At 40.2% G+C, this 16,560-nt stretch overlaps 1 protein-coding gene across 4 annotated transcripts in view; it reads left to right on the forward strand.

The window, feature by feature from the left end:
• plekhh1 (pleckstrin homology domain containing, family H (with MyTH4 domain) member 1) overlaps window positions 1–8,968 on the forward strand; it is a 66,930-nt gene extending 57,962 nt beyond the window's left edge. For 3 of the 4 annotated variants that reach the window (XM_045717964.1, XM_045717965.1, XM_045717968.1), the window contains exons 29-31: window positions 192–275; window positions 1,875–2,021; window positions 6,943–8,968. In XM_045717964.1, coding sequence (XP_045573920.1) covers window positions 192–275; window positions 1,875–2,021; window positions 6,943–7,152 — 441 coding nt within the window. In that variant the 3' untranslated portion in view covers window positions 7,153–8,968. Of the gene's footprint in view, window positions 1–191; window positions 276–1,874; window positions 2,022–6,942 lie in introns of those variants that run through there. The other variant, XM_045717970.1, reaches the window with a different exon arrangement.
• The last annotated feature ends 7,592 nt before the right edge of the window (window positions 8,969–16,560 follow it).

Below are 16,560 nucleotides of genomic sequence, written 5' to 3' on the forward strand. Positions count from 1 at the left end.
TTATTTCTTGTGTGTTCTTGTTCTACCTTATGTTATTTTTATTGCTACATTGAGATTGATTACTGCATTGTTGGGTTTTAGATTGCAAGAAAGGCATTTCACTGTACTTGTGCACGTGACATTAAAACACTTTAAGCTTGATCTACTGTCTCTGTATACCATCTGCGTCTCTTCTCCGTCTCTGTCTGCAGCCTATACCTCCCTCGTCTGTGGAGCAGTCCCAGATTTGGCTAGCCGTCAATGAGGATGGACTGTGTGTGCTTGACTATACCATGGTAAGTGTGTGTTTATCTACATGTTTATATGTCTGCTTCCTTAGCTCATTTACCATGGAATAAGTGGTTATTAACAGTATGCATGCAGGTCAAAATCCAACCATGTGGGATTACTGGTACTAAAAGTGTTTTGGTGATTCAGTACCTACAGCCAGTGGTCAGAGGACCACCATCAGAAGAAAGCTCTTGAACAGATAATGACATCATATTTCAACCATTAATTACCTTCATTAGACATTTTTTTTTTTTAAAGACAACAACCTCTCAGATTCCAACCAGTTTTATGGTTTGGTATTCTCTAATTCCTTTTTTAATCGGGCACAATCTTAGCTTAGATTCAGAGCACTTAAGGTTTGGGGTTTCTCGTCTCTCTTTACCAGTCTGGCTGTTGCCAGACCACAGGAGCAGAAGCTTGTTGATCTACTGGTCTGGAATGATTTTCTACTGCAGCGTTTGAAACACCAGATCCCCACAGGGAAACAGAAACTGCTGGCCTACAATTTTACCAGACATGGGTTCAATTCAAATACTATTTGAAAGCATTTGAAATACTTAAGCTGGGCTTGATTAACCTTGCCTGGGTTTATAAAACCAATAAAAATGACCCAAAAGTGCAAATCCCACCCATCTGGTTCTCCAGGCAGTCTAGAGAAAAGGGCCAAAGTATTTGAAAGATTTCAAATAGTATATGAAACCAGATCTGGGTCTACCCAGAGATCAAAATGCTGACTGAGATATAAACAATGATAAACTTACAACACTATAATTATCTTAGCCGTATTCCTCTGTCATTTCTGGTTTGGCGTCCTTTCACGCTCCAATACATTTACTAGTTCTTAGGGAGAAAATAAGGAAAAAATACACAATAAAGAATTAGAAATGATGTCTGGCTGCTTCAATGGTTCATGCTCAATTTGCCTCTTGAGAAAACAATAACAAGAAACCAATTCCCAAAGAAAGGATCCTTCCTGTACCAGGAAGAGAGATGAGACAGATTACTTAAAGGAAAATTCCACTCAAAAACTATCTTTTGGTACTTGTTTCATTAGTCCACTGTTGATACAGTCCCAAAATGTTTTGCATGTCAGCAATCAACTTTTAAAATACAGAAAGTGTCACAGTATGATGTCTTTTGCATTGTCATTTTGGGACAGTATCAACAGTGGACCAATTAAACAAATACCAAAATATAGTTTTTGAGTGGTATTTTCCTTTATTAAGGGCCTTTTACACTACTGAACCAAACAAACCAAACGTGTTCCTATTCACGTACATACAGTACCAGTCAAAAGTTTGGACACACCTACTTCAAGGGTTTTCCTTTATTTTTACTAATTTCTACATTGTAGAATAATAGTGAAGACATCAAATGCCAAGAGTGTGCAAAGCTGTCATCAATGCAAAGGGTGGCTACTTTGAAGACTCTAAAATCTCAAATATATTTTGATGTGTTATTTCATAGGTTTGATGTCTTCACTATTATTCTACAATGTAGAAAATAGTACAAATTAAGAAAAACCCTGGAATGAGTAGGTGTGTCCAAACTTTTGACTGGTACTGTATTTAAACAACTGAAATAAATAATCCATTCCTTTACAGCACCTTCTGGTCATGTACTCCTACCAATCAGTGATCACCTTTGGCGGTTGCCGTGACGACCTGATGGTGGTAGTGAGCCAGACCAAAGAGCAGGGTGGAGGGAAGAAGAGTGTGGAGAAACTGGTCTTCGCTATGGCTAAACCCAAGGTAAGGTTACCTAGTTGTCTCTATGGCTAAACCCAAGGTAAAGTTACCTAGTCGTCTCTATGGCTAAACCCAAGGTAAAGTTACCTAGTCGTCTCTATGGCTAAACCCAATGTAAGGTTACCTAGTTGTCTCTATTGCTAAACCCAAGGTAAAGTTACCTAGTCGTCTCTATGGCTAAACCCAAGGTAAGGTTACCTAGTCGTCTCTATGGCTAAACCCAAGGTAAGGTTACCTAGTTGTCTCTATGGCTAAACCCAAGGTAAAGTTACCTAGTTGTCTCTATGGCTAAACCCAAGGTAAAGTTACCTAGTTGTCTCTATTGCTAAACCCAAGGTAAAGTTACCTAGTCGTCTCTATTGCTAAACCCAAGGTAAAGTTACCTAGTTGTTTCTATTGCTAAACCCAAGGTAAAGTTACCTAGTTGTCTCTATGGCTAAACCCAAGGTAAAGTTACCTAGTTGTCTCTATGGCTAAACCCAAGGTAAAGTTACCTAGTTGTTTCTATTGCTAAACCCAAGGTAAAGTTACCTAGTCGTCTCTATTGCTAAACCCAAGGTAAAGTTACCTAGTCGTCTCTATTGCCAAACCCAAGGTAAGGCTACCTAGTTGTCTCTATGGCTAAACCCAAGGTAAGGTTACCTAGTCGTCTCTATTGCCAAACCCAAGGTAAGGCTACCTAGTTGTCTCTATGGCTAAACCCAAGGTAAGGTTACCTAGTCTCCAGTATGTCTTAACTCAAGTCAAGGCCATAAAAATATTATATATTCTATTTCATTCTATAATGAACAAAAATATAAATGCAACATGCAACAATTTCAAATATTTTACTGAGTAAAACAGTTAAGGAAATCAGTAAATTGAAATTAATGCATTAGGCCTTAATCTATGGATTTCACATGACTGGGAATACAGATATGCATCTGTTGGTCACATATACCTTAACAAAAAGTAGGTGAGTGAATCAGAAAACCAGTCAGTATCTTGTGTGACCACCATTTGCCTCATGCAGCATTTATCAGGCTGTTGATTATGGCCTGTGGAATGTTGTCCCACTCTTCTTCAATGTCTGTGCGAACTATTGGCGGGAACTAGAACACGCTGTCGATCCAGAGCATCCCAAACATGCTCAATGGGTGACATTTCTGGTGAGTATGCAGGCTATGGAAGAACTGGGTAGTGGTGTGTATTCATGGATGCCAAGGAAAGACAGGCTTCCCCCAAAAATGTACCAAATAATGAATCTTTCGTCTCTCTGTGGTTCATCATTTTCCTTAAATTCTCATGAGTCTGAATGTATCTCACCGGAGAAAGCATCCGAGCGAGCAAAACAGTTTCTGTATGTGTAGGCCATCTATCTGATGCTGTCTGGTCATAAAGAGTATGACATTGTTGCCACACGTAGCATTGAATGCATGGGAAGCCAGCGAGCATTTGGGATCCCTTGACAAATAAAGTATAAAATAATACCCAATCAGCGTTGAGCTCAACTGAGTGAGCTCAACTGTGAATGGTCCTGGCGCACCAAAAAAAAGCGTCAACTCCTATCGCATTGCATCAAGAGCATACGTCATTGACAGAAACAACTTGAACTGTTGCATCTCATTGTGTTGTTGTCCTCCAGTGGAGCCAGACAGCTAAAATTGGCCCTTTCCTAAATTAGCCATAGATGGAGATAGGGATTTGGATTTACTAATTCTCCATACTGGCCAATGATTATAATGGTAATTCTGATCCAATCATACATTCATACATTGTGCCCCTGGCCTGAGAGGATGGAAGTTCAGTATGTAGCTAGATGTAGAAGGCAAATGTTAACTAGCTAACGTTGCCAATGAAAGGAAGTTAGGCTAGCAACCAAACATTTTTGCGAAAACCAAAAATATAAGCGTGTACTGTGTGACAGAGTGATAGAGACCGTTTCGTCAACATGGAAGAGAGGAGAATGGCATTGGCGTTTCTCTACAAGTAGGGTGAGTCAACATGTTTTTTTTCTACTTACACGAATGCACACGCACACAGAAATCAGAAACATGGACAGCCACATCATATTTAGCTTACGTCGATTGGACTAAATTGTTTTTGGTATCTTTTAGTTGTCGCTGTTTTCGACTAAGCATAGTTGATATGATGTTGAAACGGTGTTGGAATAGTGGAGGCAGCTCCTGTTTTCTTTGCGACTTGCGGTAACTCTCTGTGGTTCCAAATCAATAATGTTAGTTGTTTAGTGGAATGAAATGTTGGAAACGTTAACTTGCTTGACCATGCTGTAGGTCATGTAACTGTCTGTTACATGCAATATGCTTTGTGGACTTCACCGGACAGAGGTTGCTCTATGATTTTGTGATGAAACAAAGTTGTGGTTGAATTTATTCTGCCACTGTGTCTTCTTATTGTGTCGGCCTATTAGACTATACACTACCGTTCAAAAGTATGGGGTGACTTAGAAATGTCCTTGTTTTCCATGAAAACATACATGAAAGGAGTTTTGGCAGTCTGAGATATGACTTTTTCTTTGCAACTCTGCCTAGAAGGCCAGCATCCTGGAGTTGTCTCTTCACTGTTGACGTTGAGACTGGTGTTTTGCGGGTACTATTTAATGAAGTTGCCAGTTGAGGACTTGTGAGGCTGTTTCTCAAACTAGACACACTAATGTACTTGTCCTCTTGCTCAGTTGTGCACCGGGGCCTCCCACTCTTTCTATTCTGGTTAGAGCCAGTTTACGCTGTTCTGTGAAGGGAGTAGTACAGTACAAAGCGTTGTATGAGATCTTCAGTTTCTTGGCAATTTCTCGCGTGGAATATCCTTCATTTCTCAGAAGAAGAATAGACTAACGAGTTTCAGAAGAAAATCTTTGTTTATGGACTTTTTGAGCCTGTAATCGAATCCAGAAATGCTGATGCTCCAGATACTCAACTAGTCTACAAAAGGCGTTTTATTGCTTTTTTAATCAGAACAACAGTTTTTAGCTGTGCTAACATAATTGCAAAAGGGTTTTCTAATGATCAATTAGCCTTTTAAAATAAGAAACTTGGATTAGCTAACACAACGTGCCATTGGAACACAGGAGTGATGGTTGCTGATAATGGGCCTCTGTACGCCTATGTAGACATTCCATTAAAAATCAGCCGTTTCCAGCTACAATAGTAATTTACAACATTAACAATGTCTACACTGTATTTCTGATCAATTTTATGTTATTTTAATGGACAAAAAATGTGCTTTTTCTTTCAAAAACAAGGACATTTCTAAGTGACCCCCAACTTTTAAACGGTAGTGTATATCACGGTCGCAAGGCATATGAATTAACAGGTTGTAGAGCAAACAATGCAATTATCACAACACATAGGTTATAATATGGCATTTATTCTGGGTTGGCTTCCCCTGTGATTTTACCCATGTACCGCTACTGGAACTGGGCCATTTTCAGTTTCCAGGAATTGTGTACAGATCCTTGCGACATGGTGCCGTGCATTATCTTGCTGAAACATGAGGTGATGGCGACATATGACTGGCACGACAATGGGCCTCAGGATCTCATCACGGTATCTCTGCACATTCAAATTGCCATAGAATAAAATGCAATTGTGTTCATTGTCTGTAGCTTATGCCTGCCCATACCATAACCCCCCCGCCACCATGGGGCACTCTGTTCACAACGTTGACATCATAAAACCGCTCACTCACACGACGCCATACCCGGGGTTTCCAGTTGTGAGGCCAGTTGGATGTTCTGCCAAGTTCTCAAAAACGATGTTGGAGGTGGGTTATGGTAGAGAAAATATCTGGCAACAGCTCTGGTGGACATTCCAACAGTCAGCATTCCAATTACACGCTCCCTCAAAACTTGATCTGTGGCACTGTGTGGTATGACAAAACTGCACATTTTAGAGTGGCCTTTTATTGTCCCCAGCACAAGGTGCACCTGTGTAATGATCATGCTGTTTAATCAGCTTCTTGATATGCCACACCTGTCAGGTGGATGGATTTTCTTGGCAAAGGACAAATGCACAATTTGTGCACTACATTTGAGAGAAGTAAGCTTTTTGTGCATATGGAACATTTCTGGGATATTTTATTTCAGCTGATGAAACATGGGACCGAAACTTTACCTGTTGTGTTTATATTAATGTTCAGTGTATATCTGTAGGTAAGACTTACCGTAGGTTTGGCTTTACCTCTGTGCAAGTGGTCAGTGAAAACGATTAGTGGATAATTATCATCATGGACCACAACAGCTCTGCCAACTTTCAGTTAGTCAATAGGATCTTACTGTGCAGAAAGCCAGTGTGAAAAGTAGGTGAGCTCCTGCTATGTTGCGTGGTCCACAAGCAGCAACCAGGTTCATGGGTTCAATTCCCACAGGGATCACATCACTGTACCTTAAATAGTTTGGATAAAATCTCATATAACGTGATATAATAGCAAGGTTACCCTCCACTGGGCAGATGTAGAAAGCAGGTTGATCCTCGATTTTATTTGATCTGTTCTGCTTCAGAGGAGCCAAAGGGAGCGATTCAAAGAAACGCAAATAAATTACCAGTGGACTGAAATTGACTTTAAAAGGTGATTTTGGCTTGAGCCATCGATCTGTGTTGGGTTGATGCCTGGCCTAAGCATACAGTTGAGTCAATTTACGACTGTAGGACGTGCTAATAAGGCCCTACTGTATTCATGACAGGTTGCTAAATATCAAGTCATTTATATGGTTTTCTCATTGGCTTTAAACTGAACTTCTAAATGTGAGCAAATGGGCATCCAGCTCCCTTGGATCAAATGAAATTCAATCATTTAAAATGGTTAAACAATTTTCCCCTCCTTACTCTGTCTTCTCCTCTCCCCTCCCGTCTTCTCCTTCTGTCCTCTGCTCTCTCCCCTGCACGGTCTCCTCCTCCTGTCCTCCCTCCCTCTTCTCTCCTCCCAGATCCTGGAGTTGACTCTGTTAATGGCCAGCTATATTAACTACTGGACCCCCGTCCTCCCTGGCCCCCCTGGGGCCCAGCACCAGTCCCCAGGACCCTGCTCCCCTCTGGGACCCCGTGGGGCTGGGGCTGAGGCCGGGAAGATGTGGGACGTGGATAGCAGACACTTTCCCTCCATGACCTACACAACCAAAGGACCCACTCTACTGTGAATACAGAAACAACAATCGACCCCCTGTTCCAGTGCATCTTTGGAAAAACAGGGTCATGTTCCTTAGCCAATGAATGGAAGAAAACTGACTGAAACAAGGAGGATCTATTCCTGGACTTGTCAAATAAGAAATGCTCATTTTTGTTTTCCATTTCAAACTGTTTTGCGACAGTGTACCCTACTGAACATGATCCAGGACTGAGAAACTACAGGGTATTGTGGGAGTTGTGGTACAGAAGATATTTTGCTCCACATACATTACACCTGAACATGGCCATTGTTTTATTTTGCCCTCATTCCCTCTGGCCAGGAGTGGATTCTGTTGCATATACCAATGCTGTTTCTTTTTAACCATGATGACTGGGAGATCGTCATTTGTGGAGTGGACAATAGGTAAAAGGGATGACAGTTAGTCGGGAAGAAATGGGAGAGGATATCATTTGTGGTTCATATGAAGATGTCGCTCTTCGAATGTTTGTGTTTTAGTCTTTAAATTGTTGTATTTATTCCTGTAACAAGTGTTCACCTCTGCTTAATTTAAAAAAATATGCTCACGTTTGGGGACTATTTGAAAAACAATTGAGCCTTGAAAAAGGAGATTTACAGTGTGGGATCAGTATAAAGGACCAACACACACACACACACACACACACACACAACTTGTTGACCTTGGTAGTCTGGCCATTTGCTATACAATGAGAAATAACCTCAATAGCTGGCAGCTTCTCCCTCCTCATTTAAACCTCAAGTCTCCCACACCCCCACCCTTGTCTGTTCCAGACAGTGTATGCCAAATGGCACCCTATTCCCTTTATAGTGGACTACATAGGGAATAGGGCTCCCTTTGCAACACATCCACTGTCTTTTTATTAAAGGGAAAAAAGCTTTTTTTAAAAAGAGGAAAATAATGTTGATTTCTTCTGGCTCTTTGGTACCTAATATGGATTGGACTAATGTTATTTAACATTAAACCAGTACAAAATAATTATAATATTCAAGAAATCAAATTGTACTTGATTTTTTCATCAAACAATTGAACAAAATGTCTGACTTTTATAGAAAACACCAGGCCAGGGCCTGAGGAGGAACCATCAAAGCTCTATAACGTATAAACAAGTGATGATTGTACCATTCTGACCAAGCAATGTTTTTAAGAACCATTTTGACCACATAATGGTTATCAATATGTTTTAAAGATTATAGTGAAGAATAGAAATAGAGATGGAATACAATGTGTGATGTGTCTGTCAGATGTATGAACTCATTGGGTGTCATGTTCCTTCTGAAGAAGCAGCAGCTATTCTTCCTGGGGTCCACACAAAACATAGAACATGACATAATACAGAACACTAATGGACAGGAACAGCAACACAAATGTAAACGACGAACGCTACGACTATACAATACAATGGAAGGTAATGGGAACGCAGCCAGGTAGGACGGATTACATGGAGAGGTCCAGCCACATTCGACTGGTACGCTTACAGATATTTAAATGTTATTAGTGACTTGAATTGTTTTGGATCAAACCACTTGTTTTTTGTTCTTATTTATTTAATTTTCAACATTTTGTGGCTTTTTTTTGTATGCTGTAAATTATGTTTGGCAGAACTGTTAGGTTTTCAACTGAAACATTCAAAACGGACAATGACTTTGTTTGTCTATTGTAGCTGAATAATTTAACTTGACAGTTTAACACTGTATGAATGCAGTATGATTTGTGAATTAGGGATGTTAGGTCAATGAAACAGATTATATACGATCTGCTTAGCTGTTATGAGATTCTGTGTTTAAAATCAAATAAACTGTACAATCTACACAACTGTTTTGTGTGATACATTTTCAATTCCACTTTCAAGCCCCATAATTCTTTCTCAATGTGGAAACAATCATACATTTCTAGCCTAATTGGAAAATATGTTGACGTTGAAAGTGCTTATATACAGTATGATGGAATTTGGCATGGCTTTGACCTAGGAAACATTTCGAAAGACTTCAAACATACTGGAAAATACAATATGCTTGTTCTTATCTTCTTTTTTTTACACCCAAACTATCCCCATACATTGGCAAATGTGCCAGTGTGATGTACAGTAGGCTATGCATTGTGCATATGTTGACGTAGGTGGGGTTTGGTAGCTAGGATGGTAGTTGCTCTGATTTGCTTCATCCAAACGGGTCAAAGTGGTAATGATGTTTTCCTGCCAACAGCATTGCTATAAATCTTTCTCTTTTTATTTAATGATTTCTCAACATCTCATGTTTTTGTAGTTACTCTAATATGAGGGGGGAAAAAAGTAATTACTGGACACTGCCAACTTAGGAAAAAGACAATTGTTTGTCATTGTTTTTGTTCTCTGTTGAAGAGAATGGAAGCATAGCTTGTTGTAGGTTTGGCCATACCGTAACGTTGCTTATGTGTTTGTCTCTTTTCTAGCCTTATGATTTTAAATAGCATTTTTTGCTTTAGGCCCTATGGGGGAAATTCAGACCCAAGTTACGCATGTGTAAATTGAACTTTTCCCCTTTTTATGCACTTTTCTCTCTATGCGTTTCTTACCTTGAACCTATGCATGAGGGTAACATTTTCCTGTTTCCTTAAATGTGTATGCTATAGGCTCTGTTAAATATTATTAGCCGCTATCAGTAGCGGCCTTACGTAATAAGCATTTATATATACCTTTTAATTGAGTTTTTGTTCCCTTCCCTGCATTAGTATCATTCCATTACATTGTTTGATTCAGCCGACCTTTATTCCTTTTCTCTGTAAAATGCTGTCACGTCCTTGTGGTTTTGGCTGAGGGTCAAGTAATAGTGGATACTATTTCATGAAGGCCAAATACAAATTATAGTAAAAAAAACTAATGTGGACATGTAGGCTTAATAAATCATTATGGAGCTCATTATGGAACTCATTACGGCGCTCAAACCGTTACTTTGAACTTGACACATGGTACAAGACTTGGCATTTGCCGTCACACAGTTCCATGATCAGTGCAGGCAATTAGGGCATATTTATTATATCATACCATTGCATACTATTCTCCATAGTATAAATATAGTGTAGGCTACATTACTTCCAATGTTACCATTGATGAACTGAATGTGGCAACTTTCGTGGGTTCGTGCGTAAAAGCTACCTCCATGAAGTAGGTCAAATCTGAGTGTTTTTAAATCTGCCCATGGGTTCTGAAACAGAGACCAATATACGTATGTTTTCATGGCTATCTTTCTGTGTTCTGAGAGCATTCTCCATAGTCTACATTAAAGTCTTGTGCCAATCAAATTCTAATTAAAGGTACATCATATTTAAAGGGATTGCTTTGAAGAAATGAACAGAAAAACGAATTGAACAAAAACTCCCTGATTAAATTGGTAGGCTACCCAGTGGGCGTGTATTCTGGGGTTTAATTAAATGTATTCAGAGAAGGTTTTCCATCTCCACAGAGGAACTCTGTAGCTCTGTCAGAGTGACCATTGGATTCTTGGTCACCTCCCTGACTCTTCTCCCTCGATTGCTCAGTTTGGCTGGGCAGCTAGCTCTAGGAAAAGTCTTAGTAGTTCCAAACTTCTTCCATTTAAGAATGATGGAGGCCACTGTGTTCTTGGGGACCTTCAATGCTGCATACATGTTTTGGTACCCTTCTCCAGATCTGTGCCTCAACACAATCCTGTCTCGGAGCTCTACGGACAATTTCTTTGACCTCATGGCTTGATTTTTACTCTGACATGCAACTGACAACTGTGCTTATATAGACAGGTGTGTCTATAAATCATGTCCAATCATTGAATTTACCACAGGTGGACTCCAATCAAGTTTAGAAACATCTCAAGGATGATCAATGGAAACAGGATGCAGCTCAATTTTGAGTCTCATAGCAAAGGGTCTGAATACTTATGTAAATAAGGTTTTAATTTTTTTATTATTTAATAAATTAGCAACAATTTCTAAAAAAACGTTTTCACTTTGTCATTATGGGGTATTGTGTGTAGATTTCTAAGGGATAACAAAAATGTCATCCATTTTAGAATAAGGCTGTAATGTGGAAAAGGTCATGGGGTCTGAATACTTTACGAATGCACTACACATGTGTATTTAAAACACAGCCCAAAACAAATACTTTTATTTGAATATTTAAATGGTAATAAAAACCAAATGTATTATTATTGTTTTTACTTATTTCCCCTTTATTTAACCAGGTAGGCCAGCTGAGAACAAGTTCTCATTTACAACTGCGACCTGGCCAAGATGAAGCAAAGCGGTGTGACAAAAAACAACAACACAGAGTTACACGTGGGATAAATAAACGTACAGCCAAAAACACAATAGAGTGTGTATACAGTGTGTGCAAATGAAGTAAGGAGTTAAGGCAATATATAGGCCATTGTGGCGAAGTAATTACAATTTAGCAATTGACACTGGAGTGATAATGTGCAGATGAGGATGTGCAAGTAGAAATACTGGTGTGCAAAAGAGCAGAAAAAAAATGGGGATGAGGTAGGTAGGTAGGTAGTTGGTTGGATGGGCTATTTACAGATGGGCTGTGTACAGCTACAGCATCTGTAAGCTGCTCTGACAGCCAATGTTTGAAGTTAGTCAGAGAGATATAAGTCTCCAACTTCAGTGATTTTTGCAATTCATTCCAGTCATTGGCAACAGAGAACTGGAAGAAAAGGCGGGGATGACCAGTGACATATACCTGCTGGAGTGCGTGATACGGGTGAGTGTTGCTATGGTGACCAGTGAGCTGAGATAAGGCAGAGCTTTACCTAGCAAAGACTTATAGATGACCTGGAGCCAGTGGGTTTGGCGACGAATATGTAGCGAGGACCAGCCAACAAGAGCATACAGGTCGCAATGTTGGTTAGTACATGGGGCTTTGGTGACAAAACGGATGGCACTGTGATAGACTGCATCCAATTTGCTGAGTAGAGTGTTGGAGGCGATTTTGTAAATGACATTGCCGAAGTCAAGGATCAGCAGGATAGTCAGTTGTACGAGGGTATGTTTAGCAGCATGAGTGAAGGAGGCTTTGTTGTAAAATAGGAAGCCGATTCCAGATTTAATTTTGGATTGGAGATGCTTAATATGAGTCTGGAAGGAGAGTTTACAGTCTAGCCAGACACCTAGGTATTTATAGTTGTCCACATACTCTAAGTCAGAACCGTCCAGAGTAGTGATGCTAGGCGGGCGGCGGGTGCGGGCAGCGATTGGTTGAAGAGCATGCATTTAGTTTTACTAGCATTTAAGAGCAGTTGGAGGCCACGGAAGTAGTGTTGCATGGAATTGAAGCTCTTTGGATGTTTGTTAACACAGTGTCCAAAGAAGGGACAGATGTATACAGAATGGTGTTGTCTGCGTAGAGGTGGATCAAAGAATAACCCGCAGCAAGAGCGACAGCATTGATATATACAGAGAAGAGAGTCGGCCTGAGAATTGAACCCTGTGGCACCCCCAAAGAGACAGCCAGAGGTCCGCACAACAGGCCCTCCAATTTGACACACTGAACTCCATCTGAGAAGTCGTTAGTGAACCAGGCGAGGCAGTCATTTGAGAAACCAAGGCTGTTGAGTCTGACGATAAGAATACGGTGATTGACAGAGTTGAAAGCCTTGGCCAGGTCGATGAAGACAGCTGCACAGTACTGTTTTTATCGATGGTGGTTATGATATCATTTAGGACCTTAAGAGTGGCTGAGGTGCAACCGTGATCGGCTCAGAAACCGGAGTGCATAGCGGAGAAGGTACGGTGGGATTCAAGATGGTCGGTGATCTGTTTGTTCACTTGGCTTTCGAAGACTTTAGAAAGGCAGGGCAGGATGGATATAGGTCTGTAACAGTTTGGGTCTAGAGTGTCTCCCCCTTTGAAGAGGGGGATGACTGCGGCCGCTTTCCAATATTTAGGAATCTCAGACGATACGAAAGAGATGTTGAATAAACTAGTAATTAGGGTTCTGACAATGTGGTGGATAGTCTATCAAATTGTAGGGTGAGTATTGGTAAAGTGGGACACTTTCTGAAAATGTGCTTTCTTGAACACCTTACAGATTCAGCCCGTTGTCTTACTTAACCCCCAACATGATACCATTCTAAATAGCTTAAGAACTCTACTACACTATTCAAAATATTGTATTTTTTCAGCCAATATTGGGAAATTTGGACAACTTGATTGGCAAAATGGGACACCATTTTTTATTGTAAAGAAGGATAAATGAGAGTATATGAGTAATTTCTATATTTTAATGATAAAATAAAATAATTCGTACAAATGAAATATTTTTTTTTGAAATGAGTGGAACATTAATTATTGTCATTTATTGTTAGTATTATTATTTAATTAGTATTATTAATATCATCATACTGGATTATAATTATATTATGTAGTAATTGTATAGCCTATAAATTATACTGAAGAAAAATATAAACACAACATGTAAAGTGTTGGTCCCATGTTTCATGAGCTGAAATAAAAGATCCCAGAAATGTTTCGTACGCGCAAAAAGCTTATTTCTCTCAAATGTTGTGTTTACATCCCTGTTAGTGAGCATTTCTGAGCATTTCTCCTTAGCGAGCATTTCTCCTTAGCCAAGAGAATCCATCTACCTGACAGGTGTGACATATCAAGAAGCTGATTAAACAGCATGATTATTACACAGGTGCACCTTGTGCTGGGGACAATAAAAGGCCACTCTAAAATGTGCAGTTTTGTCACACAACACAATGCCACACATGTTTCAAGTTTTGAGGGAGAGTGCAATTTCATGCTGACTGCAGGAATGTCCACCACATGCAGACCACATGTAATCACATCAGCCCAGGACCTCAACATCTGGTTTCTTCACCTGCGAGATTGTGTGAGACCAGCCACCAGGCCAGCTGATGAAAACTGAGGAGTATTTCTGTCTGTAATAAAGCCCTTTGTGGGGGAAAAACTCATTCTGACTGGCTGGGCCTGGCTCCCCAGTGGGTGAGCCTATGCCGTCCCAGGCCCACCCATGGCTCCGCCCCTGCCCAGTCTTGTGAAATCCATAGATTAGTGCCAAATGAATTTATTTCAATTGACTGATTTCCTTATATGAATTGTAACTCAGTAAAATCACCGTAAATTGTTGTATTTTGCGTTTATATGTTTGTTCATTATACATTTAGGCTTATCAGCTCAACATTCTCAAGACTAAATTCTAGTGGACATTTCGTAGAATGCAACCAGAAAGATCCCCTGACCCCTCAACAATTCCAATTACTGTTTTATTGTCACCTTAGTCAAATACAGCAAAATAAACGTTTTTAGTCATATACCTGTATGGTTATGAATATAGCTTGCTAGGGTTTTTTTTAATGTTGAAGTAATATCTTTCTAAATAAAATCCAGCTACGCTAGCTTTCACTAGCAAGCTCGATGATAGCAAATTTGAGGAAAATGAAATTGATCCTATTTAGAAAATGGATTTCTGTTAAGAAACATGTATTTCACTACCCCCCCCAAAAAAAAAAAAAAACATTATTTGACAGTAACAGGGTGTCCCAGTTTGACAGTAGGCGATTGGCATCCTGGGACAATAATCTAAAAAGGTGACAGTATTAAGAAAACAGTCATTTTCATTCACGATTACATCCCATTACAAAATATGTTTTAATGAGACACTGAATATCCTTTCTTAGTTTTTTTATAGCCTTAGCATTATTTACCTCAGAAGGCTATATCGTTTTACTTACTATTATGCCGCTTGAGACGTGTGCCACGCCCACTATGATGACGGCATACCCACTGAACCCGTTTACAGAGAGGAGGTGACGCGAGAAGATAGTACTCCACCCAATATCTGTCCGCGTGAGATAAACCCTTTTTCGGGTGGAGGTCTATGAGAGACTGTTGAATTATGTCAGGCTTATTTGATCGAATAGAAGTTTCGTAATGTTTAGGCTGTTACAAATGTACTGATATAAGTGGGTGCGCACGTGGCATTCCGGCAACTTTGAGAAAAACGACTTATTATACCCACGTTTTATTTATTTAACTAGGCAAGTCAGTTAAGAACAAATTCTTATTTTCAATGACGGCCTAGGAACAGCAGGTTCACTGCCTTGTTCAGGAGCAGAACGACAGATTTTTTACCTTGTCACCTCGGGGCCCAACGCTCTAACCACTAGGCTACCTGCCACCCAAGACAGCTTAGGCATTACACTTTGCTATGTTAGCAACTTAACCAATATTAACCCTATTTGAGAGTATTTTCAAATACTTATTTCAAATACATGGGTTAAATGCATGGGAGTGTATTTGAGTCAGTGTATTTGAGTATCTTTCCAAGTGTATTTCCAAATACATTAAAATATTAAACTACTTGTAAAAAATATCGGAATACTTACTTCAAATGTATGTTAAAGTAATTGAGATATTTTAAATATTATTTGAACCCGGGTCTGGACAGTAGTCTGCCATAATGGGCATGTTCCTCTGATGCATGCCAGAATTACAATGGCTGTATCAGCGCCTGGTATGGCAACTGCACCATCAGCAAGGCGTCTAGAGGTTGGTGCGGTCTGCCCAACACATGACCAGGGACACACTGCCTTCCTCCAGGACATCTACAGCACCCGGTGTCACATGAAGGCCAAGAAGATAATCAAGGACCTCAGCTACCTGAGCCACGGCCTGTTCACCTCGCTATCATCCAGAAGGCGAGGTCAGTACAGGTGCATCAAAACTGGGAAAAAAGACCATCTGTTTTTCAATCTCAAGGCCATCAGACTGTTACATGTAAATATCCATCACTAACCGGCCTCCACCCAGTACCCTGCCCTGAACTTAGTCACTGGCTACCACCTGGTAACTCAACCCTGCACCTTAGAGGCTGTGGCCCTATGTACATCTGTCCTTTGGTATGATGAGTCCAGATTTTAGATTTTTGGTTCCAACCACTGTGTCTTTGTGGGACGCAGAGTAGGTGAATGGATGCTCTCCACATGTGTGGTTCCCACCGTGAAGCATGGAGGAGGAGGTGTGGGGGTGCTTTGCTGGTGACACTGTCTGTGATTTATTTAGAATTCAAGGCACACTTCACCTGCATTATTCTTCATCCACCAAACTTTAGTTGGCACTATGCCTGGCATCCGCCAAACCCAGATTTGTGTGTCGGACTGTCAGATGGTGAAGCCAGGGTAAGCCTACACGAAACACAGCTATTATTTTAACTGTTTCTAAAATTCCATATGGGAAGAAATTATTGTGGAAAAACGATTGGAACCATTTCTTTGTTTGACCGCTATTATGACCTCCGCGGTGGGCTCTATAACAAATATCATGGCATTATTTTTTGCATAGCCTATAACTTAAACTTGAGTTCATATGTTTTGAGTTTTTCTTGTAGGCTATGCTGTTGCATCATGCACCACTACCGTATAAACC

Source organism: Salmo salar, chromosome ssa01, assembly GCF_905237065.1.
Source record: "Salmo salar chromosome ssa01, Ssal_v3.1, whole genome shotgun sequence".
Lineage (NCBI taxonomy): Eukaryota > Metazoa > Chordata > Actinopteri > Salmoniformes > Salmonidae > Salmo > Salmo salar.